This window comes from Saccostrea echinata, unplaced genomic scaffold (genome assembly GCF_033153115.1).
Source record: "Saccostrea echinata isolate AGI-Se365-2 ecotype Australia unplaced genomic scaffold, CSIRO_AGI_Sech_v1 ptg000029l, whole genome shotgun sequence".
NCBI lineage: Eukaryota > Metazoa > Mollusca > Bivalvia > Ostreida > Ostreidae > Saccostrea > Saccostrea echinata.
Genome location: NW_026889778.1, coordinates 23,195,634 through 23,223,303, shown reverse-complemented (window position 1 = coordinate 23,223,303; position 27,670 = coordinate 23,195,634). Strand labels below are relative to the sequence as shown.

Sequence of the window (27,670 nt, the reverse complement as noted above, 5' to 3'; positions counted from 1 at the left end):
TGAAAATCTTCTTCTCTGCTACTGGAGATTATTTAAACAAACTAAGTGCATGATTATGATAGACAAGGATTCCTCTTCTAAAATTTTTAAATATATGGTCTCAGTTTTTGGGGGTTCTTGAGGAGGGGGGGGGGGGGGGCTCTATTGATTATATAGTGAAAAAGCATTAATTCTATTAATTAATCATTAATTAATCCTGTCTGCTCCTTAGTGTTGAGCTGATAAATAAATTGCTTAGCTATGATGAAAATGGGAGCTTTGAACAGAATTTTTAAATCTTGTGGTCCTAGGGTCAGGGGTTCTGGCATAACGAGGGGGGGGGGGGGGGCTTTTGATAATATAGTGGAAAAGTGTTATTTCTTTGGAGTCCATAGTTATGATGATGAGGGTAACTCTTCCAAATTTGTAAATTTCTTGACCCTTGGTCTTGGGTTCTGGTGTTAGGGTAAGGCTTTGTTGAATCTGTAGTGAAAATGCATTGTACCTGTGAAATTCTTCTCTGCTTCTAGGCATATCGGAAGCAAACTGAGTAAAAGTTTAAATGATATGAATAAGTGTATTTCTACCAGATTTTTAAACATCTGGACCATTCGTCTAAGCATTCTGGTCCTGGGCAGGGCTCTATTAATTTGTATCCTACTGAGAGAAGTTATTCCCCTTTTCCATTCACCTTTGATAATTAATCACTGTAAATAATGTATTTGAAAGGTTAATAGAATAAGATAATTATGCAAGAATGTTTATCGTATAATTAAAAAAGTACTTTCTTAGTTTTAATAATCAGGTAGACCTGTAAGTAATAGATAAATAAAAATGAGACAAAAATAACTTATCTTATTAAAAGTTCTTCAAAGACCATAAGAGAGGTCAATGCTAGAGGTCTTAATATGGGTTTAAAAATAGTACAGAAGCACTAATAGTTTGTCAATAGTCTGCATGGTGATAGTGTTAAGTGGGGGACAGATTAGAACTTAATTTATGAGTTGATACTGAATGCTAGACTTATTATTTTGTTGATCCTGATCTTCCTACTTCTCTTGCTTTAGGGCAGATTGCTTCATCTATCAGTGTATTTAACTTCGAAATTGTTGTATTATACTCAGGTAACTGTTAAGGCCCTTGGGCCTCTTGTTATTGAAAATGACAGTTTAGAATAATTTCTTTCTTGGTGGTAACCTCAAAATATTATGATATGATACACCTTATTTTCCAAAGCAATAGTTATGAAGAATCGATCATTAAAGGAATTCAGTTTTCTAATTTGAGAAACCTGTATAGGCACCGTAGCTTTCATTTTACTAGACCTTTACCTTAATTATCATAAATAGGGCGAAAATCTGAAGAAAGGAGTAAAGGAACAAATTTCCTTTGAAAATATAATTAAATGGTAGATTGTATAAAAAAATTGCAAGGAACGTTCATTGCAAATTACACACCAAAATTTAACCCCCAGGAAAATAATGCGGAGCTGTGTTTAGGATTGAAATGAATACAACAAAACACACTTTAATGAATTGTCCTTACAGCGAAGTGATTTTCATTCTCTTTGACTTTAAAGTATATTGTGAACCAACGGATATGAAGAATTACTCTCACAACGAAGCAAAATCATTCGTCCCTGGCACGTCGATCATTATATTATAAGCGTGTTTTACTGCACATGTACATGCGTTGTGATTTTCAATCAATATTTAAGACTTTTTGGTAATGATGCTCGATTAATTTTTTTTACAGCATGTACAGATGTAATAGTCCTTTTTTGAGTGGATGTGGACACCACACGGGATAAAACTCCTGGATCCGCGCATTATTTAAATCCATGCATTTCAAAACTAGATTATTTTTTTCTGTTTTCACTGAAGTCCGCGCTGAATCGCCAAGAACATGTGGCGTATGACGTCAAATGTTTTCACCCTAAAAGATGGACAATTTGACAGAAACTATACAATCCCAAATTCTTGCCAGTTGTGTCATCACCAATAAAGCCGGGAAATGTCTGGGATAATGCATAATTATGTAATTTTTATGTCTGATTCTTCAAAATTTTTACAATAATTTAAAAAATATGAAGAAAACTTTAATGTATTAGAGGAGCAGTCATTCTTGTTTAACTGAATTGAGAATTCTATCAACTAGATTTGTACTCTGATTTTAAATGTCTTGTAAATCAATAACTGCTTGCATTCCTATTCACCTTTTAACCAATCAGGGTAAACTTTACAAAAGTTATAGGCAAAAACACAACACAGAAAGTTGGAGTGTTCAAGGTATTACACCGGTAATTGACCAATCAAAATGAACTTAGTCAATTGTAGTTCCATACATAATAAAGAAATATTTTTTTTATTGTGAGAAATTTTTTAATTTCCCTTATTCTATTTTTACATTTTTGGTATCTGTGCTTAGGATATTTTATGTACTTTGTAAAATATTAAAGGTTTTTGACAGGAACTATTTCTTTCGGGGCATAGGAGGCCACTTCCTGGGGTGCACACAGGATGTTTATAAACACATTGAATACACGTGGTTTTGAGGGTATTCCTGTTTGCGGATAGAAAAAATCAGAAAATGCCGTGTAGGTACCCTATTTTTTGGTGTCAGCTGATGTGACTGGTAACGTTTAACACTTCCTGCTAAATATTTTTTCATGAATTCGAATACCTGATTTTTAATGATTTTTTATTCTATATAGAATTACATAGTGAAAACAATTACCGGTGTGATACCTTGAAGGTGATTGTGTAAAATCATCTACACCCATATGAAAGGCAGTTTTAAGTTTATAAAGGTATATTTCAACAAAATATGTCATTTTATGAACTTTCTGTGTGAAAGCACATATTTTTAAATTTAGAAGCAGGGTTGACATTAATTTATACAGATTTCTATGTAAAATACTAATAATATGTCATGTTTTACCCTCAAAACTCCAAATTATGACTTTCAAAGTAGGATTATGCAATTCTGACATGTAGAAAGAAGTTAGAAAATGTTGGTTTTTTATTTTAGATGACTTTAAACTCTGTGCACCACCTGACCGCAGTCAATTATAGTGTCTACAGACTTTGTCGTAAAAGCACTTTAGGCTGATTTTTTCAAGAAAAGACTATTTCTGGGTTTGCGAATGAGTTTTCAACAAAAGCGACAACTGCGATAAAATGTGAAGAAGTAAAACATGTTTTTAAAAAGTGTTAAATTTTACAGAGACTGGGTTTACTTTCATTTTATTCACCTTAAGTGATTCATTTATTACTGGAGTGGAGGAATAGAAATAATGAAATGAGTTAAATTTGTCTTATGAAAGTAATGTACAAATAAAATTTATTAAGAATTTTTAAAAAATAAGAAGCTTATGACCAAAATTGCATAAATACTGTCAGGGCATGAGAGTGAATACTTATTCTGAGTCCCAACCATGCATCACACATATAGTACAGAATGTCACTTAGCACCATGGTATGCCTGATATGGTTCTCTAGACTTTTTCCATGCTTTCGCAGCTGACATTCAAGATTTTTCAGTTTGCCGGAGAATGTTTTTTGTCATTTTACCACTTTTATGTAGGTGTTGACCCTCTCTTTTAAATTAAGTCTCAGTCAGGATGTTTATTTTAGCATGATTTGTTAAGCACATTAATGTACTGAAATATTGATAAATTACAAATTAAAGTGATGAAGAAATTTGACATATTTACACAATCAAAATATCAGAATAACCATAATTCAGCTAATAAAGTGCCCTGTTCTTCTTTTGTCACTTCCTATAAATTTTATCAGCAGTTTTTGTACACCCACCCACCTCCAAGAATCATGGAGGATGGCCTGATATTAGTTTCTTTGTTGCATTTATTCACATTTAAAAGTGTTAAGACCCATAAAAATGTTTAAGATTTATATTTTTAAATTTAAATGTTGAATTTTTATGTAAATTTGGTGAAACAAAAAGCTGTAATCTTGAATTAATCATCAAACACCTTTGAAATTCCTGAGTAATTCAATGAAAAGAGGATAATTATGCATGTTCAATTGGAATTTCATGGCTAATTTGTGTCTGCAGAGAAAGCCAGTTACATAAATCACAACAATAAATTACATCTGAATTGTTTTCTCCATTTTCTTATCATCAAAGCAAGTTTAATGGAGTGTCAGAGCTGTTCAGAACCTCCCCAGATGCTGATATCATTTGGACTGCCCTGTGTTACAACACAGCTTTTAGATAAACTTCTGCATAGCAGGTTGTAGACAAGTACCTAGGCTTTATTTGGAACATAAATTGACCAGATGCAGATTTTATTATCAGCCTAATATTTAACAATTTCTGTAAATTCTGTCATTCTTAGGAGGGTAAAATGCAATTTTGTTATGTAATAATTGCATAATGGTCTCAGACTTGTGAATTATTTTTTGTTTGTTGTGAAGAACAGTGCATATACTCTCCACGGATACAAAATTGGTTGCCAGGCTTAGTCTATTAAGGATGAAATTCTGCTTCAAAATATGCACAAAAAACTTCTGTCAGAGTGCTCAGTGTGTATTCTTGACTGCTCTGGAGTAAGGGAGATAAATGCATCATATCTCCAGCAATAATGGGAATTAGATCCCCAGGCTTCAGGATGTTAGTGACAGTTATTTAAGAAATCTCAGGTGCAAAAATGAAAAAAATCTGACAACTTCAAAGGTCCTTCAAGGTATCACACCGGTAATTGACCAATCAAAATGAACTTAGTCAATTGTAGTTCCATACATAATAAAGAAATATTTTTTTTATTGTGAGAAATTTTTTAATTTCCCTTATTCTATTTTTACATTTTTGGTATCTGTGCTTAGGATATTTTATGTACTTTGTAAAATATTAAAGGTTTTTGACAGGAACTATTTCTTTCGGGGCATAGGAGGCCACTTCCTGGGGTGCACACAGGATGTTTATAAACACATTGAATACACGTGGTTTTGAGGGTATTCCTGTTTGCGGATGGAAAAAATCAGAAAATGCCGTGTAGGTACCCTATTTTTTGGTGTCAGCTGATGTGACTGGTAACGTTTAACACTTCCTGCTAAATATTTTTTCATGAATTCGAATACCTGATTTTTAATGATTTTTTATTCTATATAGAATTACATAGTGAAAACAATTACCGGTGTGATACCTTTACAAATGGAGAGACAGGTAAACTAATGTCCGCATTGTCATGAATCATTGTGCATGTTGTGCTTAAAATATTTTTTTTTTTATTATTCCTCAATAATAATTCACATTAGATGTAACAATATAGGTATTATAATCCTACGATTTAAACACAATTCTCCGAAAGCATTTAAACAACTGCTAAATACGACTTGTAAATACTCCATATACATGTATTAGTTCTCCCACCTCCGATAACAGCACGGGGGTATACCCTTCGCATGGTTACCCCTGATTGCCTTCTGGCCTCTGCTACCTGAATGAACGACATATATTTTGGTGATCTTACATTGTCTCCATCTTTTCATAGCCGAGGAACCAGAGGGAGGCACGGGGATATTTTTTACGAGTTGATGGTATCAACTCATGTTATGTGACTTGTAAGGGATTCCCCAATGTATCGAAACTAATCACATTTTCATTTGAGTATTTTGCGTACGGATTCTTGTATAATATTGGTATATTTACAGTTTTCATAATCAACAGAACAAGAATATGTTTCCTGATATGTTTTGAAGTGTTTATAAACATAAACATTTATTATCAATTTTATTGAAATTTGTGTCCATCCGCAAAAGAAAATAGTGTTAGGGACATGCGGTCAACAAAAGTGACATATCGTGCAAACAAAATTTTGATTTATATATCAATAAATGTTTTATATAATAAAAAGTATTTTGAAAACAATTTTTTAAAGAAAATTCACAAAATTGAACATTGTACAAACCAGGTTATTTTTAAAAGATTGACGTGCTGGTGGTATATAAATAAACTAATTCTTGCGCTGTTATACTAGTGAACAGAGCAGGTTTCCCGCGCTAGTGATGAATCGTTTGAATCGTTCAACACAGAGAACACTTCCTATGTTTGTAAACAAAGGGAGAAGTTTGCAATGAAGAAGGTCGAAGTAAATCAACTACTAATCTCAAGCGGAAGAAATGAGCTATACCAGTAAAACATTTTTTAAATTAAAGTTCTTATTTCTTGTGCAAGCAATAAAAGATTTCAATTGCTTCAAGGGTTAGATTTTTTCAGCAGCGGACAACTTTGTGCTCCAATTTCTTTTTCCCTGTTAAAAACACTCTTCTACAATCTAGATCTGTTTCACAGCAAGCTTCAAATACAGCAATGGTCACTTAACACGCCTGTGATTCTTATCTCATTAATTGTCGGTACAACACTGGAAAGTGGTTTCCTTTAATATGTCCAGCTGTGTTTGGCTATCAGATACTGGCCATTTTATAAAGTGAATTAATAGTACTGAAGGCAATAAATAAAAAACAAAAAACAAAAAAAAAAATAAAAAAAATAAAAAAATAAGTGGGTGTTATTGATAAATGTGAAATGCATATTTATAAATGTGAAGAGATCAAGAAATCAAATTAATTCAAGAGTAGATAGACCATGTAAATAGTCAATATCATGCCATTGTGATAAATTTAAAGTCTTCAGTCGAAAAGCTGAAAGAATTGAAATTTTTTAACGTGCATACTTGTATCAATGAAAGTCAAGTAGTTGAATTTCAAGTAAGGCTAAACCGAGAGAAATGATATATAAAATGTGCATATCAATTAAAGTCAAGTAGTTATATTTCAAGAGTGACTAAACCAAACGAAATGACATATGAAATGATCATTTCAGTTAAATGTCAAGAAGTTCAATTTCAAGAGTATAGCGTAATCAAGAAAATTAAAATATTTATTGTGTATATCAATGATCATAAAAGACAGGGGGTTGAATTTCAAGAGTGGCTAAATCAAGAGAATTGAAATATCATATGTGCATGTAAATTTTGAAAGACAATGAGTTGAATTTCAATAGTAACTAAATAAAAAAAATTGAATTATGTAATATACATATAAATGAAAGTAAAAGATATGAATTTTAAGACTGGCTTAATCACGAGAATTGGAACATATTGATGTACATTGAAAATGTAAAATTGTTTGTCAATTTAAGAAAGCAGTAAAAATATTCAATGAGCATGTTGATGAAATAATTCAATTTGCGCTATTTGTAAATAATAATTCCCTACTTGTAATACTATTGTAGGTTTGGCCTATTAGTTTGAGATATGTGTGTTTAAAACTTTTTCTTTTTTTTTTTTTTTCTTTTTTTTTTTTTGTTTTGTTTTTTTTTTTGTTTTGTTTGTTTTGTTTTGTTTTGTTTTGTTTTTTATTTTTGTCTACTTAGTTGATTTCATTCTGTAATATGATTTTACAACAGTTGTGCCATTTTTCCCTGTTTGAAATTTCTAGTCACTTGATATATGATATTTCTGTCAAATGATATCTAGTGCCCAAAAACTGTTCTCGGTAGTTTTAATGATGATAGTCTGTGCTCTGTTACCATTTCGATGGTGGTATCCTTTAACATTTTGTAAAAATACAAATTACTTTAAAATGCAAGCTACATTGTCATTTTACGAAAAATCCAAAAACTAACTTAGTATTATTTGTTTTCTATGTTTAAAGGTTCGATTTGTGATGAATTATTATACATTCCAGTAGATATTAAAAAAATATACATGTTAAAAATACATGATGGAAAAGGTATAAATAAACTGATACAATTTTATTTCTCAAAGAAAACAACGCTTTGTGATCGGGAGGTCGTGAGTTCGAATCTCGGCCGCGACTGACCTAAGTCGATAAAAAATGCGTAGCAACTGTTCCTTCGCCATGCGCTCGGGACTTTGAAGTAAAAGTTGCGGTCCTTCGGATGAGACCTTAAAAACCTCGACCCTGTGTCACGGTGGGCGTTGGCACGATAAAGATCCGTCACTGCTCAATAGCCCTGAGTGCCGAGTAAAGGTCAAAATTTGAAGCCCTTCACCGGTATATGGTGACGTCTCTATATGAGTGAAACATTCTCGAATGGGACGTAAAACAACATACAACCAGTGAATCAATCAAAGAAAACAAAGAGAAAAGATTTTAAAGTTATAGTTTTCATCAATGCACATAATATCACATAATCCATATATGGACTAGAGACCTCAACTCATTTAAACATTATATAATTAATACCATCAACTCGTAGTAGTACTTTCAGTACTTTGATTTCCCGATATATATAGTGTACTATTCAAAACAAAACTACTTTATGGATATGTCCTCTCAATAATTGTGACCTTTTTTTGTCACTGAATTTTTACTTTGTAGTGTCCTCCCAAACTGAAAATGTTTTGTTATCTCCCCCCTCCCACCCCAACTGAAATTGCTTCCTACTGGACTACCTCTATTGCAATTTGCATGTATTTACATGCATTGAACTGACCTGTGTTGCTCATTTCTTGCTCGTACATTTTGCTACTAATGTACGTGGCAGATGCATGTAGTAGTATTTTTGTACTCGCTGCCGAATATTCACGCTCTGTCTGGCAATGAAGTTAATAGTGTACACTCTGGTGAAATCTAAAACACATAATTACATTGGACCATATATCCTCGCAAGTTTCATTTTTCTGCAATGGCTGCAACCATTAATTTCCATATATTAAGAAAGAAACTAAGCATTTTATATCGCTTAAATGTCATTGTCTGAAGAAAAGAAATAAATTATTTATAGTGCTGTAACAATATTCATCAAAGATAGCACACTGAAAAAGTGCCACAAACCTATTTTGAAAACTATTCTACATCCAAATTCGAAAACTACCTGCAAATTACATGAACAAAAATTGGAAAGTATATAGAAGTTTTTTGGTTATTTCTGCTACATATAGGGTCAAGGAAAATTATTATCAGACATTTATGTAATTATCATTTTAGGTAAAAGCAGACAGATTCAACGCAGAAGCTTGGGAAATATTTCATCATATTAAATTACATATATACGTAGGAAAGACGTAATAAAATAATGCATGTAATTCTTTGGCAACGGAGACCAAATTAGGGAAATTGCTGACGGAGACTGTGCTTGGTCTGTTTCATGAAACAAGATGGCGTGCTCCTCTACTACAGTAAAGTTTATGAAAAGTGTTTCACTTATTCTGGATATAGGCACCTTAGCTCTTTCTTACCGATTAAAAGTCGAAATTCAAAAATCAGGCTTAAATAGTTTCCGTCAGTTTTTGAATACTCACAAACACAAGTTGTTCCACCTCCATGAAAAGAGGAATTGTTGTCGATGTACAGGAGGACAAACACAAAGAACCTACTTAAGAAAGAATCAATGGAGTATGCTTTTTAATGCAAACTTAAAACCTTGCGATAAGAATAAACCGTGCTTGTGTCAGTATGATCCGCAGCCAAATGTATCTGAGGACGATTTAGATCTTACTTTACTATGTAGCATTCTGCAAAATATATGCTCGCTAAGCCCAGCGGAGTATCAAGATATTACAAATCTGAGGGACAGGAGAAATATCATTGCTCATTCCAAAAATGCTCACATGGACGATGCAACGTATGTAAAGGAAATAACGGCAATCAAAGACGCCATCGAATCCATTGCAAATCGATGTGGAAAAAATGAACACGAGAAAGTTAAAAGAGAAATAGAAAATGTCATGAAAAGCCAGTTGAATGACAACATGGGTCGATTTGTTTTGTCTTCACTTCATAATGTAGAGGAAACAACAGAAGAAATTCGGAAAGACTTACTGCGCTTCAGAAATCATTTCGGGATTCATAATGCTAAAGAGACGGATCTTAACAAACATGTAATGATAATTCTAAATAAACTATCATTTTTAAATGTGACATTCTAGTAGCCATGTTATAAGTATAATTTTACACATTTTAAACCACTGTAGCACAACAGATAAATTAGAATTTCCATATCAAAATCTTAAGTTGCAGCAAAAAGTGTATCAATTTAGCATATTTACAAGGTTAACAATTTTTAAACATACATTTTGTAGTTTTGAATTCTTGAATTAACTTAAAAGTTTTTATGTTCATTTAATTATATTTCTCTTCTATTATCTCAGGAAAGCCAGTCAATGGACAGAAACCAAAAGGGACCGTTTGAAGCTGAATCATGGGAGGTGGTTTTATTTTATGTCGTAGGCATATTTGCTATATGCTGTCTTATTGCAACAATTTTGTATTGTTATCTGTATATTATGCCAAAAAGATGATTTAAATGATTCAAGCATTTTTAGCCGGAGAGCAGGTATTTCGGAAGTGAATGAATATGATTATTGTTATTTTGGAAATTAAGAATCAAACTTCTCACTGAATCAGCTCATAGAATCAGAATTAAGTTTTAAGAAGTTGGTCTAAATGATGAAAACGCATTAAATTGTATTTGCATAATATTCTGCAAGATATTCATTTTTTTTTATTTTATATAATTTTAATATGATGAATAAAGGAACATTTGTATCCTGTTGTATTTATTGTTAATTTGTACAATGTAGTTTTTTTCGTGCCGCCTTTGTAATTTTTTTTTTGGGGGGGGGGGGGGGAGAAAAATTCCTGTGAAAACTAAAACACTTTTGGTGTGTTATAATAATTTTGTTTACCATAAAAAAAAGAGAAATTGAACTCGAAGCATTTAGAAATAGGAGGGATGGAAGATTATTTTGAAATCTGAAAAATCTCGCATTTTGTGTTCATAGGTAAGTATGGTTCATATATTTATTCATTTTTCATTTCTTCATAACGCTCAAATATTTATGAAATACTGGTTAGAAAGGATTTTGCATGGTCAACTTTTTTCATTAAATGCAATCCGTGCAGAATTTTATACCTCATTTCCACTTTCTATTTTGATTTATTGAATTTATGTGTTATAAAATGTATTCTTTTTTATACTTCTCTGGATTATTTTATACAAATCCCGATGAGTATTTACAATTTTATACATATATATTTTTTTCATATTTTTTGCAGTGCTAATATTTTCTTTTACATTATTCTTTAATGTTTATGCAAGTTATATAGTATGAAAGATTAAAAAAAAAATGAAATAATTATTTATATTTACTTTGTTAAGCTACATGACAGTAATAGGAAATACAGTGTATACCCAAGAGCTTATATACTTTTTATTTTAGAGAAAAGGTTTAAAATCGTCGGTTATTAAAACTTAATATTAAAGTTTGTGAGGACGATAATAGTTTTCAAACGAAGTGCTTTTAGAAAATCTATTTTCAGAAACTGTAGTGCTTTTTCTTTCTTCTGAAAATAAATTGTCATAAACTTAATTGATAATATCCTCCACTTATATGCCATGATAACTTCTTCAGTCCTCTTAGGCACCTAATCTCACCTCTAGAATTTCCGAAGGTCCGTGTTTTATGCCCTGTTCACAAATTTGTATTGTTTATAGATTTTTTGAGATCGATCATTGTTCGCCATCTTCACCTTTTTCATAATTGTAGAAAATTCAGTGTTTGGAACTGAGAATGAAATTTAAATAAAATTCTAATTATTGCGGACTTGTCTTTGCGTTCGTGTTTTATCTTTTTTGTTTTATTTGCTTTTTGATCTAAATCTTTGGTAGTACTATCCTCGAATCTTTGTGTAAAAATTAATAAGATTTCAAAAATACTCATTTATATTTGAATAGGTTCTTTGTTCTTAATTGAATGGTTTTTTTTTTACATAATGAAAAAATTGTACATTTATAATTAATGAAATTTTTTTTATTTGTTTGTAAGAAAAGTAAATATACTATTAGCATTGAATGACTTCACCCTGGTGGCTTTGAGGTTTAAGGTTTAAATGTCAATGAACATGATAATTGACCAGGTCCTCATACAAAGCCGTTTACTGTTTATGGCTTCCTAGTTTTGAAGATATTAGTACTCTTCAAATTCATGGCAAGTTATTTGATTATGTGTATCCAAATATCACAATGTTTGACTCAACTTTATACACAACCATTCCCTACGATAAATTAAAGTCCAGGCTTTTTGATATCATTGACAGCTGTTTTTTCAATAAAAATGGAACTCGTGAATTTACTTACATGGTCATGGTCATTTGCAAAATTATTTTGTTAAAAACATTCTGATTGTACACACAAGTACTCTGAAGTTGACATTAAAAAGATGCTTCAGTTTCTGAATGACAATATCTATGTGGTTTTTGGAGACCAGGTCTTCCAACAATCTATTGGAATTACCGTGGGTACCAATTGCGCCCCGTTATTAGCAGACCTTTTTTGTATTCATATGAAACAAAATCTGTCCAAAATCTTTACATGAAAAGAAGAAAACACTTGCTGCGGCCTTCAACTCGACATTTAGATATATTGACGACGTATTGTCAATTAACAATGGTTATTGCAGCCCGGAGGACCGGGCTGCTCTATACATATAAGTTTAAGTGTTGGTATATGGGGATTGAGGTGGGAGAAGTTATTCAGAATTAAAGGTTTTCTAAACATTAAAAAGATTGTTAATCAGAATGTTCTTTCCCTTTATAAATTACGAGATATACAATATATTTACTTCCATAAAGTGAATCTGTAAAAATATATATGTTTTTCATATTTAATATATAAAGTTGCTTATCATTTACTATCGAAAAAACGACAGGTCCCTTTTTTTTAGAACATCGAATTTTACTTATCGCATAAAAACGTAAAAATGTACTTTACACAGTTCGTGTTTTATATTCTTAAAGTGAAAGATATTTTTGAAAATAGGTGATGCATGTGTCTGGTTTCAAATTATATTTTATGCAGCCAACATTTACTTGAGGAATTGATAAAGTTTAAAAGGGTATCGTTTTTGTTCGATTTTCATCCGACTATAAGTTTTCAAAATATTCTCGACTATCGTCTCCATCATTTAGACGCATGCCCTTTTCACACATATCGAAGCGGTTTGATGATAAAGACTCATTTCCATTGTTTATTTTATTTATTTCCCGGGCGACAATTGATGGTTACATCAATGTTTTCTTGTTTCCATTCTTATGTCGATACGACATATCCCGGTGAGGTTGAGATAAAAGATACCACAGAGTCTGACACATCTGTTTCATATTTGGATATTTTACTTGAAAAAGACGTTAATGGTAATCTAGCAAACAAGCTTTATGATAAACGTGATGACTTTAACTTTTCAATTGTAAGCTTCTCTTACTTATGCAGCAATATACCTTCATCACCTGCATACGGGGTTTATATCTCTCACTTGATTCGATACGCCAGAGCATGCTCTACGTATGAACAATTTCTAAAACGAGGTAAATTATTGACAAACAAGTTGATGAAACAAGAATATCAGCAATCTCGTTTAAAGTCATCATTTCGTAAATTCTATGGTCGATACAATGATCTTGTCAGCAAATACAATCTATCATTAAGTCAAATGCTGACGTACTGTTTTCATACTAATTGTTAGGCCATTATTTACACACTGAATTGTCGACGGATTTTTCCGTTATTTCATGACAAGGAGCACATGGCGGGTGTGACCGGTCAACAGGGGATGCTCACTCCTCCATGGCACCTGATCCCTCCTCTGATGTTTTGGAGAACTGTGTTTTGCTCTGCTCCTTTTTTGTAATGTTTAATGGACTTTTGAGCTTGAATACTGTTTGTTATCTCTATATATTTCATCTACATCAAACTCTAAGCTATTATTTTGGTGTTGCTGTAATGCAAAGCATTTGCATCATTCCATTAGGACCAAGAAAATACACAGATCTCTCTCATAATTTAATTTGCCAACACTTTCGTTCCCGGGCGATATCTCAAGAAGCTTTTGAGCTTTTGCAATGAAATTTTATACCATAACTGCCTAGGGCCTCTCTCACCCCTCTCAAAGTGTTCCGACACGTTTTTTTAAATTATTATTTACATGTATTGTATTATAGGTCGCACGGCACTACATGTATTTTTAGCACAGGGGCATGTGGAGAGTTATTACGAATAATACAGGTTGTCGGCAGACTTTATATTCTTTTTACGTCTATTAGAACTGTTTAGTAAAGGCTAAATTAGACACCATGTATTGTTTGAAATTTTGACAATATCGAATGTAAATATAAACATTATATGTGACCTACTGTTTGCATTTAAACTGCTTTACAATAAAGTGTATCGGTGGTCTAGGGGTATGATGCTGGCTTATCAAGCGAGAGACACGGGTTCAAATCCCGGACGATCCTTTTTTTTTTATCATTATTATTAAGTAAATGATAGTATTCAACATATGAAATGAAAAAATTATGACGTCTGGTGTGTATAAATTCATAAAATCATTATTACAGTGTGATTGATATTCTATATAAAAAGAATCTTCTATACACATTTTAAAGAATAAACAATCAAATCTTTATATCCAAATTGGCATTTTTTATTTGCTTCAATATACATGCGGATGTATACATTTAATAATTCTACAAATCCGGGAGGGGGGGGGGTTCCGACCCCCCCTCCCGAACCGCGCATGCTCTTCTTTTCTCCCTAACCGGGTTACAAAAATTCTCTGAATTAGCTTGTTAAAATTTTTTCGGATTTCCAACGTTTAGGCATGAGCATCACTGAAATGACATATTTTGTTGAAATGCGTTTCTAGTGAATCAAAATTGGCACCGTATAAGATTTACATGGAATCAAGGTGGCATGAGGTATGCAAGAATGCATTATCAATTATCATAAAAAAAATGTAAATGCAAAAAACTGTTAAATGTTGATTTATTGTGGCGCAAATAAAATAATGACTATATATAATATACACCAGTTACAAAGGGATATCTAATTTCCAAAAATGATGACAGCTAGTGAATTTGTGTTTAGGGCTATTTACATTGTAAGTATGTGAGAGAGAGAGAGAGAGAGAGAGAGAGATTATGTCCCAGCTATTCTCAACAAAACATTGTATTAAATATTTTCCCTTATTAAACAAAATACATTCGGCATGAGTATTTTTGATATTAAAAGTGTTTTTACTGAAGATAACTGATTTTAAGAAATTACATTAAGACAGTTTACACAGGTTGAACTTTGATTATTTCTGTTGCAGTTCACTTCAAAGTCAACACAGAGAAAACATTAATGCTTTAATATATATCGTCTAAATGGAGATAAAGGAAGGTAAGGAGGCAGAATAAATTACACCCCCCCCCCCTAAAAAAACCCGTGTAACCAAAAACTGATATTCGTTCAACTTCTAACTATACTAAGTTTAATTTGCGAATGAAACCTAATATATTTAAATTTTGCAGAATAGATAAAGTGTTACAGATGGCTTGCTCTTCTACAGCCGTAAAATTCCATAAGAGTTCTGCTCTGGTTCAGGATGTAGGTACCTTTGCACTTTCCTGTCGATTAAATTAAAGAAGAGGTTCATAAATTAGGATTCAGTAGTTTCCTTCTTTTCCTTGAGAACAACAAGCACAAATTATTTCATCTTCATGAAAAAAGAAATTGTTGTCAATGCACTGGAGGACAAACACAAGGAACCTCAAAATTGACAAAGCATCAATGGGATATGCTCTTTACTTCAGGTTCAAAACCATGCAACAAGAAAAAACCGTGTTTATGTCAGTACAAAGCAGAAAAGAATGTATCTGAAGATGATTTAGACCTTACTTTACTATGCAGTATTTTGCTGAACTTTTGTTCATTAACACCTGCGGAATATCAAGACATCTCGAACCTAAGGGAAAAGAGAAATGCAATTGCTCATTCAATAACTGCTCACATGGACAATGCTACGTATGAAAATGAAATAACAAAAGACTCCATCGAATCCATTGCAAGTAGTTGTAGTAAAGATATATACATGAAGGTTAAACGAGAAATAGAAAATGTCATGAAAAGTCCATTGAACGATAACATGGGGCGGAATGTTCTGTCTTCACTTCATAGTGTTGAAGAAGATTTAGCACAGATAAAGACACATTTAGGAATCGACAAAAATTATATATATATATATATATATATATATATATATATATATATATATATATATATATATATATATATATATATATATATATATATAGGGAAAACTGTCTAATCCGACACCTGTGTACTCCGTCACACTGTGAAAACCGACGTTAGATTTCGTTCCCATTGTACTATTCTCCATGCTTTTTACACTGTGCAATCCGACACCCTGTCTATTCCGACACAAAATTCGTCTCCCAGAGCATGTCGGATTAGACAGGTTTCACTATATATATATATATACGAGGGGTTATCAAAACGTTCGTGGAGTGATGCGATAATATTAATACTATGTAGTCGTTGATCACAAAGTTTACAGAGAATATAAAACAACTTAAGTTTAAAAAGTGTTGAAAATTTCAGCTTTATACGTTGATAATTTGCTAAAATATGATTTAATAAAAAAGACATAATGTGGTCACCCGGAGCTGTCGCCGTTTAGTTTCTTGACGTTTGACAACGTCATTGTTTCTCTATGTCTGCCCCCTCTTCCTCAATACATTTAGCTTGATGAGATTCCTTAAGTTAAGATTTAAATCCGCCTTCTTTATATGACTTAGCAATATCATGAACAGCTGATTACAATGCATATAATATTGTAAATGGACCTATACATAGGGAAATATCCTCCCTTGATTATGTTAGCACAATTTGCTTGTCGGAGTTCAATGTCTACCACACGTAACCAACTTCACTATTTCGACTTGACTGATATTTGGGCACCCTCACTACAAATCGACATTAAAGTGTGTCTCTTCTCTCTCTGAAACTTTTAATTCATTTAAAAATAAGTAATCTGGATGCGTTTTATTTCTCAGTAGCCCTTATAATTATTTTCTAGGTCTATGCTAGTTTTTCCAGAGGTGAAACTTTATAGAATGTAGGAAAAAAGACACCTCCCCCTCCCTTTGACGTCATTTTTAACCACTTAAAAGTTTGGACAGCCTATGTAAAATTTATGATAAAATTTCAAAGAACATACAGAATGAAGTAAAAAATGCAAATTTTACGGAACAATTGTGTTATATCACATGAGTGAATTAACTGGATTTTCTGATGACAAATGCTCATATCCAAAGAGTTTTTTTCAGTTACACTCAGGTGGAAAATACATCGTATTTTGAGGTTGCGCTGCCTGGACATACCATTGCTTACAAAAACATAACAAAATTATCAAAAAATAAAACTCGTGATTTATAGTTTATTGTATAGATATAAAAAAGATAATACATACTAGTATCACATGTTTAAAAAAATCATTGATGTACCTCAAGTGATTTTAATATAATGGTGCTAGTCCACGAACTTTTTGATAACCCCTCCTATATATATAATAAATAAAAAATATATTTAAAAAACTGAAATATCTAGATTTAAACAAAAAGATTTAAAAAAAACCTTGAGCTTTTAATGGTATCATGTTAAATATATAATCCTACTTGTATATATTTCTAATTTCAAAAATGAGTTTTTCTCTTGCAGAAGCATTATCAGAAACTTCCCGTATAGAACAACTTGTAACATCCATACAGGAAGAATGTGAAAATAGCAAAGATTTGCAATTTTTCATTGACAAAATTTTCGAAACGACCGCATTTCTTAGCCGAACAAACCAACCTGGATATTATGATATTTCTTTTCATATTGACAATAAACAGTTAAAGGTAATGCATACGTTATCAATCAATAAACGGGAAATATGTGATTTCAATTACGGCGTAGAAATATTTCATTTTTCTTGTAAAAATGGGAATTTTGAAATAGTTGACTATATATGTGAAGCGTATCCAGATACTCGGATTGCAGTTGATGGCGATGGAAAAAATGCTGCACACTTTGCTGCAGAAGGAGGTCATGTTAATGTTTTACATATTCTTCTAGAAAAATCCATACCACCCTTTGAGCCAACAAAAGATGGAATGACCATACTTCATATTGCATGCTCGAAAGCCCGCTATAAGATGTGCCATTACATATTGTCCCAGTTTCCAAGCATGCTTTATTTAGTCAGTAAGGATGGCTTAATCCCTGCACATTTTGCAGCAAAGGGGGGGGGGGGAGTGCTGAAGTTCTTAATCTACTTCTAGAAAAAGGATTGCATGCAAACCAAAAAACCAATGCCAAAATGAATTTACTCCACATAGCATGTATGTATGCTCATTATGAAGTGTATCATTACCTTGCATCTGAGTTTCCAGACATGTTGAATGAAGTGAATGAAGATGGATTAAATGTTTCACATTATGCTGCACTTGGAGGGAATGTCAACATTCTACGTATGCTTATAGAAAATGGGGCACAAATAAAACAAACAAACAATGATGATGAAAATATACTGCATTTAGCGTGTGCCGGTGCAAAATTGGAAATGTGTGACTTTATCTTAGTTAATTATCCCGAAATGCTGTGTTTTGTTGACATTTATGGATGGAATACAGCTCATTGTGCAGCAAAAGGAGGAAATGTCAAAATTTTACAACTTCTTATAAGAAAAGGAATATCCGTAAATGTGACCACAGATAGTGAATTAAGTATACTTCACATAGCATGTATCAATGCCCACTATGAGATGTGTCAATACATTCTCTCCGAATTTCCAAACTTATTGCCTCTAGTTAATAAAGATGGATGGAATGCTGCGCATTGTGCTGCATCTGCAGGAAATATCAAGATTCTAAAACTTTTGATAAAAAAAGGGCTGTCCGTCGATTACGCAACAAGTTCTAAAATGACTGTACTTCATTTGGCCTGTGCAAGGGGCCGAATCGAAATGAGTCATTACATTATAACCCAGTTTCCATTTTTATTGCGTTTATGTCATCAGAAAGGATTGAATGCTTTACATTATGCTGCAGTAGGAGGAAATGTCAAAATTTTAAAGCTTCTTATGGATACGGGTTTGCACTCGAATCAAGCAACTAATGCTAAAATGAATATTCTTCATTTTGCATGTGAAGGGGGGGGGGGCAATATGAAATGTTTCAATACATTTTAACTGAGTGTCCGTATATGTTGGATTCATGTAATAAAGTTGGATTAAATGCTTTGCATTATGCTGTAAAAGGAGGGAATGTAAAAATTGTACAATCAATTTTTAGAAGAAATATTCCAGAAAACCTCGACACCAATGACAATTTACTTTACTTAGCATGCATTAATGCCAAATATGAAATGTGTCAATATCTATCAGCAGAATATCCGAAAATGTTATTGTTTGTTGATGAGGATAAATGCAATATGGCACATTATGCAGCAATTGGAGGGAATGTCAAAATTCTAAGGTTACTTTTAAGAAAAGAAATTACGGGATGTCAAATCACGAATACCAATAAGACCATACTTCACTATGCTTGATGGTATGGAAGAACACAGATGTGCCAGTTCATTTTGACGGAGTTTCCAGACATGATGCAAATGATTGACGGGAAAGGTTGGAATGCTGCACATTTTGCTGCAAATGGAGGGCATGTCAATATTCTGAGGTTACTCATCCACCACAGAGTGCACGTGAAAGCAGCTACCATTGATAAATTGACCATTCTTCATAATTCATGTGAAAATAACCATTATAAAATGTGTCAATTCATTTTATCCAACTTTCCAGAATTATTGCATTCAGTTGATGAGTTTGGATGGAATGCAGGGCATTGTGTTGCAAAAGGGGGTGATGTCAAAATTCTAAAATTGCTTGTAGATGCAGGAATACAGGCAAATCTAAGCACTCATACTAAATCATCAATACTTCATATAGCATGTGTGAATGGCCATTATGAGATATGCAAATATATTTTGTCTACATTTCCAGACCTGATTATTTATGTCGATGAGAGGGGATGGAATGCTGCACATCTTACTGTATTTGAGAAAAATGTAGAAATTTTACGGCTATTCATAGAAAGAGTGTTAATTGCAAAGCAAAATACTAGTCCACAATTAAATGATAGATCCGTAGAAGCAAAGACGGAAATTTCAAAATATATTCTGTCGGAACAGTTAGATTTTGACGTTGCAGATGATTTGATGTTTGCTCATAATGTCACAGAGGGAGGAATTGTTCATTTTCTACGCAAACTTTTAGATTGTGACATGCAAACCAATGAAAATACCAGTCCTGAAAGGGATTTATTTCTTACAGAATGTATATTTGCCTCATACGAAATGTGTACTTACACTTTTTCTACGTTCCCAGACTTGCTGCATTTAGTAGATGAAAATGGATGGAATGCATTACATTTCGCTGCTATGGATGGGAATGTCAGCTGTCTAACATTTCTCTTGGAAAGAGGAATGTTAGAAAATCGAACAACCAATTCTAAACTCAATATACTACACATTGCATGTTTCAGCAGACAAGAAGAGATGTGTCAATACATTTTATCCAAGTTCCCAGATATAATTCATTTCGAAGCCGAGGGTGGTTGGAGTGCAGCACATTGTGCGGCACTTGGAGGAAATGTCAAAATTCTTAGGTTACTCACACAAAAAGGGGTACTGACCGACCAAACCACTGATGATGGTTTCACTATTCTTCATATAGCTTGTGAAAGTGGTCGATTTGAAATGGCTCAATATATTTTATCTGAATATCCAGGAATGATGCATCAGGTTTCCAAAAATGGAAGTACTGCCGCACATGACTCCACAATTGGAGGACATCTTGATGTCCTACAACTACTTCTCCAAAATGGATTAAATCCTAATCATTTTACAAATAACAAGTTGAATATCCTTCACATAGCGTGTCTGAAAGCCCGTTTTAAAATTTTCCAATACGTTTTATCAAACTTTCCAGATTTGCTCCATGTTGTTAATATATATGGATGGAATGTAGCACATTGTGCTGCACATGGAGGAGATATAAGTATTCTAAAGCTTATTATAGAAAAGGGATTGCAAGCATAACAAACCACCAATGCAAACGAGAGTATTCTCCATATAGCATGCTCAAAAGGACATTTTGAAATGTGTCAATACATTATATCAAAATATCCGGACATGCTGCATTTGATCACTAATGAAGGAGAAAATGCTGTACACAGATCTGCGATGGGAGGCAATGTCAAAATTTTACTTGCACTTGAAGAGCAAAAATGTCAAGTATTCAAGACCAATGGGGATAAAATGACTATTCTTCACATAGCATGTGCTTGTGCTCAGTATGAAATGTGCCAGCACATTTTATCAATGTGTCCCGATATGCTGAACATGGTTGACAGAAATGGAAAGAATGCTTTACATTTTGCAGCTCAAGGAGGAGATATAAAAATTCTACAAATCCTTATAGAAATGGGATTATCATCATCACATTCCACACCCAGCAAGTTCTCAATACTCCACTTAGCATGTTCTAGTGCAAGGTTTGAGATTTGTCAATATATTTTAGCAGAGTATCCAGACTTGTTGGATAGAAAGACTTGTCAAGGTTGGAATGCAGCTCATTATGCAGCTTTAGGAGGAAATGTGAAAATATTACGCCTGCTTAAAAAAAAGGGAATTCAAGCTGATGAGATAACCAATGCAGAAGAGAATATTTTTACTATTGCCTGTTCCAAAGCCCGACTTGAAATGTGTAAATATATATTATCAGAGTATCCAGACATGCTTTATTTAGTTGACATGTGCAGCCATAACGCTGCACATTGTTCTGCAATGGGAGGAAATGTCAAAATTCTTAAAATTCTTATAGAAAAGGGATTTCCTGCTCATCTTACTGCCATACACGAATTAACTATACTCCATATAGCATGTGCCAACGGTCACAGTGAGATGTGTCAATATATTGTAGCAAAGTTTCCAGACATTGTGCGTCTGATCAATGAGGATGGATGGAATGCTGCACATTTTGCCGCAGCTGGAGGAAATGTAAACACTCTACAGATACTCATTGAAAATGGAGTGCCAACAAATCGTGTGACTCATTGTGGGAAAGATATACTGGATATTGCATGTTTATGTGCGAACTACGAAATGTGTAAATTCATTCTTTCGGAATATCCTTGTATGTTGTACAAGATTTATGATATCCGGAGAGATCTTTTATTTTATGCAGCCCGAGGAGGAAATTCTCGGGTTATGCACCTTCTGACCCTGAAATATTTAAATATGATATTTGGAAATAAAGAAGAATGGAAGTGCTCTGTACAATATTTTAAATATATGGAAACACAAGCAAAACTTATTCATTCAGTCTCTAAATGTTTTCAAAATTATCGTTTCAGCCAAATATTACACTAACTACTGATTAATTCTAAGTAAAATTGAAGAAACCCTTAAAACATTGATAAATGGAAGGAACTGCGAATGATTTTTTTCGTTGCTTATCTGGGTCATTTTTAAAGTTCAAATATTGGAATGACTTTTTTTTACATTTACATAAATATTAACAATGACATATTATTATTATAATACAGGTCAACCTCGCTTGGGACTAAAGTGTCCTTATCCTTATCTTTGCTTTGTATATTAATATTTATATTAATATTTTTATATTAGTATTTCAGTTGAGTCAATAAAATTAAAGATGTTTTAAAATAAAGTTGATTTCATTTCAATGTGTATCTGTAATGATCTTTTAATAAAATTAATGTGCAAATAGCTAAATCTCACTTCCATTCTCAATGACTGTATAGTGTAGGGCGACGCAGCGAGAATTCCATCAGCATTAAAAGCAAGTTTTGTTTTACTTGCCTAGATGGCTCAGTAGTCTAACGCGATGTACCTGTACTGCTAGGAGGCAGATTCCACAGGTCAAGAGTTCAACTCCGGGATTGGGTGGGATTAAAATGTTCCATAGTGAAATATTTCTCAAATTTTCATAGGAGTGTTTAAGTGAAGAACTTAAATTAATTTTGCAGTCTTACAGAATCACATAATTCCGCTTTCAATCTATAGAAGTCATTTTTCAGAAAGAAATTGAAGGATTGTTTTAAAAATATTAAAATATATATACTTCGTCAAACTACCTAAACGACAGACTTTCTGGACCTTTAGTTGAAATATAGAATTTGTTAATCTTATTTCTTTAAACCTTATCTTAAAATTCTGCAAAGGTATTTGAATGGCTTTCTTGCTCTGTTGTTTACAATACAGTAAAAGCAGAAATTTTAGCAAAGATTCAATTTTCGCATTTTTAGATAGCATGTTGAGATCATGAAATTTAAATATCACTAACAATTTATTGCGTATTAGAGGTTTCCATTATATTTCTATTCCGCATTAGAGAGTACTGTAGTATTTCTATTCTAATCGCTAAAATTACTACTGGCTAAAATTAGATACTGATTTTGAAGGACAAATTGCTAACTTTGCGTCTAGAATATTCCACTTACAGGTAATTTACATCGATGCTGTATCTCCTTTTGCTCTTCTAGAACTCCCCTATTAACTGTACATTTTATCCACAGTGTACATATATGTCATGAATACTTGATTTGATCTTAATATCTAGGTATATATGTACATGTATTATGTATTAAAGGGTTTCCGTACCTTTTATATTTATGCAAATACCTGAGTGCATTATGTATAAACATACTGTTTTTGTGAAATCCACATAAACTTGAATTCCTTGATATCTCATTTTTTTTTTTTTTTTTTTTTTTTTTTTTTTTGTGAAATATATTTCTTCAATAGAACTGAAAAAGTAGTGGCTATTCAATCATATTGATTAGTAAGGTTCAAGACCAATCCTTGTATCTTTATAGTCATGCAATTAGATCAATTTCTTTTCGATTCAAATTCGAGATAATGCAGATTAGCTTACTCATGTTATAATTGGTTTCATAGTTAAATAAACTTATGAAAATATTAACATTAATTGTAAAGTCTGGCATACAGAATTCAAATGATTTGTCTTGAAATATGAGGTTTTGGGAAGTCGCACCTTTTATTAGCCTTTCTGACGTTTGATCACGTACGTCAAGGCATTGACCATGTTGTTTATATAAGCCAGAGTTATTGTATGAAGAATTCTTTTTATTTATAAAAAAAGAAGCAATTTTATAAAAATATAAGACAGTATTTGTTTTGGTCCTTGAGGTAGATACTTTCTTGTTTTTACACACCAATGGAGGATTCAGAAGCTTGTCTCAGTTTAAGGATTGATCGTACTGAGGCATGTTCTTGAGTATCGAATCAGTTGGAAGACATAAAAAACCATATGCAGGTGATATTACATATAGAATATTACCAGAAGATGGAAAACCTAAAGTCATCCCGTTTGTCATACAGTTTAGTAATTAGTTGGGTATAGTCAGTAATTATAAGACACCCAGATAAGAAACATATATGACGATCTCTATAGAGTCTTTTATTTCGAGTTCTCTTGGGTATATTGAGTAAACATATTAATGGAATTAACTATTGTTAATTGATCAAACGTCAATATATCCAAATGTCGAGATGAAGGCCACAGCAAGAGTTTTTTCTTCTCATGTAGAAGTTTTTGAATGAAATCTGCTTCATAGGAATATGAAAGCCAGTCGGCCAATAACGGAGCACAATTAGTTCCCATGGAATTCCAACAGATTTTTGGAAGACACTGTCTCCAAAGATTACACATGTATTGTCAAAGAGGAACTCCAGCATCTTTTTAATATCAACTTCAGAGTATAAGTTTGAAGAATCAGAAGTTTTTTAACAAAGTAGTTTTGTAAATGAGGAAGCAGTTGCCTATGATGTCAAAAAGCCTGCTGTGTAATTATCATAAGGAATTTTTGCATAAAGTGTAGAAGAGTTATATGTTTTCATGCTATTGATATTTGAAAAGTTTTCAGATTTTAAATTTACCAAATGTTCTTGGAGTCTTTACAATCCACATTTGATTTACACCATGTTTAGAATATGTTATTGCGTCGCCCGAGTGGCATAGTGGTTAGAGCGTAAGGATGTATAGTTTACATTTTGCCCCTTCATTTTCTAATGCGATTCTTTAGTATACATCTGAAATGCTTTATCCAGTGTCAATGTCTTCCTCACATTTAGGCCATCGTCTATCATACCCCTTTACGTAATACAGAAGTTCTGTCGCCATTTGAAATATCTGGGCTCCCTGAGTTTGGGACCCTTTAAGATGATAGCTTTTAGGTCGTTATTTTCAAATGTGCTTACATCACCATTAATGTTGTGTCCAGTTGGACTAAAGTTAGAAGAAGAGGAAAAACAAAAACACTTGGGAAGATTTTGTTTTCAGATGGTCAGTATCTACGCACTCTTTATAATTGAAAATTTGGATGCAACGGCGTGGGAATAACTGTAGTAAAAACAAAATGTATACTTCAACTTAAAATATGATGGAATAAAAGACTGATTCTTTTATAAGATTAAGAATGTTGCAAATGTTTGCAGCGTCCATACCTTTGTTAGCAAAGAACAAGTCTCAGACGGGATGATCTTTGGTTCCCAGTTACGCCTAAAAATTTGAACCTTTATTAAAAGACATAAGAATTGAAATATATTATAAACTGATGTCTTTACTTCATGTATTTGAGTCAGCATCTAAAAGTGTCAAAGAATAGATATAGACAACATACGGACCTGCATTTTGAATATGAGGTTCCTTGATTTTCATGAAAATCAGAAGAAATCAGTGACAGTTGCACACTTCACAGCTTTCATAAAAACTGAGCACAGGTTTGTTCAGAATCGAGTTCGAATATTATAAAGTGTAAATTATATGTATAAAGGTTTGAGTGAAAATGTCTTTGTTAAACAACCTCGCAATCTACCTTTTCCCATGAAAAGTATTGCGATTTTGAATCTCTTAGTTGACTTTATTAATATGCGATTAACCTCAATATCATAATAAGCAACGTGGATTTGTATCGCCACGGGTAAATGCCCCGGTAAACGTGCTAGCTCGCAGATGAAACGTACATTTACTGAATTTTATATTGGTCAGCACGGACTTCTTCGGTTCATCTCTCGCCGAAGTTTTGTGAATAGTAATTTGTACTTTTAGTTGATTGTGTTTCTTGAACATACATGCATAATTCGTATTCACAAATAACAACAACAACAACAATAACAATAATAATTATAATAATAATAATAATAGTAATAAAATCTCTTTCTTTTAACGCCTAAAAAGAGTAAGTAAATTATACATGACAGAAAAGAATACAATTTAAAAATTAAGAAATGAAAATCTTTAACACAAAATTATAAACAATACTTTTTATTTTGATAGTAAAATTACTTAATTTGTTTATCTATTTAACTCTCTGCAGTGTGCACTGTCAAGCATCTTCTTTTTATAATATCTAATTAAAATGTCTCCGCCTTATTCCGTGAAACAGAGAATCCTCATCTGTTCGGGAGAAAATGTTAAGTGTAATACTGGTGTTAAAAAGTTGGCTTGTATTTTTTCATATGTTGAATAATTCATTATAAATATACAATGCATTTATTAGAAATACCTCGTTAGATACAATTAATGAAAAGAGGCAAAATAGTGTATGCTTATATTATACCGATAGAAGGGGGGGGGGGGGGGGGCACGCTACTATACTTAAATAGAAAAATACTTTAAGCTGAAGATTTTCCGTGGCGGTTTATAAATCCTGTGTTGGTCAACATCCTTAATCACAAACTGCTGCATTCTGATGTTGAAGAATCCAAGTATGGGCTTGCTTTGGTTTCTTCGCATAATCCAATTAAAAGTTTCAAGCGCACAGAGTGAAGTTTTACTGACGAAAGCTTATAGCGAATCAAAAGAAACATCGTTTAGATTTGGCTTATTGTATGAATGATGTCCATGACTGCGCTTACGTCTTAGTGTACTTTTATACAGTCTATAAACATTCATATTGGCAGATTGCGAGCTTGAAAGATTTCGCACATTCTTGAAGTGGTCATTGCAACCATATTGATAGGCAGTGCCTAGTTTCCTAGTCGAGTTTTCTTCTCATTGTCTACGGAATTGAGTACTTTCAATAGTACGGCCTTTTTGTGAGATGGTGTTCTTTTTTCACTAAAATTCTTATATTGTCTGAAGAATTGAATTATTTATAAAGATGTTGATGGCCCCCATGATTTATTTCAATCTTATGTCCTAACATTTTCTTGTTGAATATTTCAATCTTATGTCCTAACATTTTCTTGTTGAATGAGCCCTTAGGTTCTTCAAGTGAACACGAATAAGGCCACAAAGATTGCATTTTCAATGTCATAGACAGCGTTAGAAGACGCACCAGGTCTTTACAAGTTTTGGTATTACAACTTTATCCTGTGAAGTTGCTATTAAAGAAATTCTGGTTATAAAAATGTGAAAGATATTACAATTTTTGTACAATATTTGGAAATGAAACACATCGTGGCCAAATATAAATTGTTAAATCATCTCTGATCGAAATTTTACCATCTTTTTTTCTAGTAAAAGTATCGTCTGTTTAATACCAAATTTAGTAATCTGCAAACTGTATATAAGACATTTTCTTTATGTATCAAAGGACAATCCTAGGGGCACCAACCATTCTTTTAGAATCTGTATACCGTATCGACTCAGTAGAGTCATATTTTTTTATACTGGATGACGTGTCAGCCAGTGTGTCTTTATCTTTCTAAGTTTTAGACACAGAGGGTAAAAAAAAGTAAATAGTGTAAAACCTTTCTTATGAACGATTTT

The 27,670-nt window shown here is 32.7% G+C and overlaps 3 protein-coding genes across 3 annotated transcripts; all 3 read left to right on the top strand.

The window, feature by feature from the left end:
• Window positions 1–9,065: 9,065 nt before the first annotated feature.
• Window positions 9,066–10,500, top strand: LOC133194642 (uncharacterized). Its single transcript, XM_061330557.1, has 2 exons — window positions 9,066–9,850; window positions 10,121–10,500. Exons 1-2 carry the CDS (start codon window positions 9,128–9,130, stop codon window positions 10,268–10,270), a joined length of 873 nt encoding a protein of 290 aa, XP_061186541.1. The 5' UTR covers window positions 9,066–9,127; the 3' UTR covers window positions 10,271–10,500.
• A 9,481-nt stretch (window positions 10,501–19,981) lies between these two features.
• Window positions 19,982–20,949, top strand: LOC133194641 (putative ankyrin repeat protein RF_0381). Its single transcript, XM_061330555.1, has one exon. It carries the CDS (start codon window positions 20,068–20,070, stop codon window positions 20,947–20,949), a length of 882 nt encoding a protein of 293 aa, XP_061186539.1. The 5' UTR covers window positions 19,982–20,067.
• Window positions 20,950–21,042: 93 nt separating this feature from the next.
• On the top strand, window positions 21,043–22,478 carry LOC133195115 (ankyrin-3-like). Its single transcript, XM_061330987.1, has 2 exons — window positions 21,043–22,116; window positions 22,458–22,478. The coding sequence occupies exons 1-2, from the start codon at window positions 21,043–21,045 to the stop codon at window positions 22,476–22,478; spliced, it is 1,095 nt and encodes a 364-aa protein (XP_061186971.1).
• The last annotated feature ends 5,192 nt before the right edge of the window (window positions 22,479–27,670 follow it).

Bases quoted from the DNA above. Each gene is read 5' to 3' on its own strand.
- LOC133195115 (XM_061330987.1), top strand. From the start codon at position 21,043: ATGCTGCATTTGATCACTAATGAAGGAGAAAATGCTGTACACAGATCT. The intron at 22,117-22,457 runs GTTATGCACCTT...ATTATAATACAG, and splicing joins CCCGAGGAGGAAATTCTCGG to GTCAACCTCGCTTGGGACTA.
- LOC133194641 (XM_061330555.1), top strand. From the start codon at position 20,068: ATGTTTGCTCATAATGTCACAGAGGGAGGAATTGTTCATTTTCTACGC.
- LOC133194642 (XM_061330557.1), top strand. From the start codon at position 9,128: ATGGCGTGCTCCTCTACTACAGTAAAGTTTATGAAAAGTGTTTCACTT. The intron at 9,851-10,120 runs GTAATGATAATT...CTATTATCTCAG, and splicing joins AGACGGATCTTAACAAACAT to GAAAGCCAGTCAATGGACAG.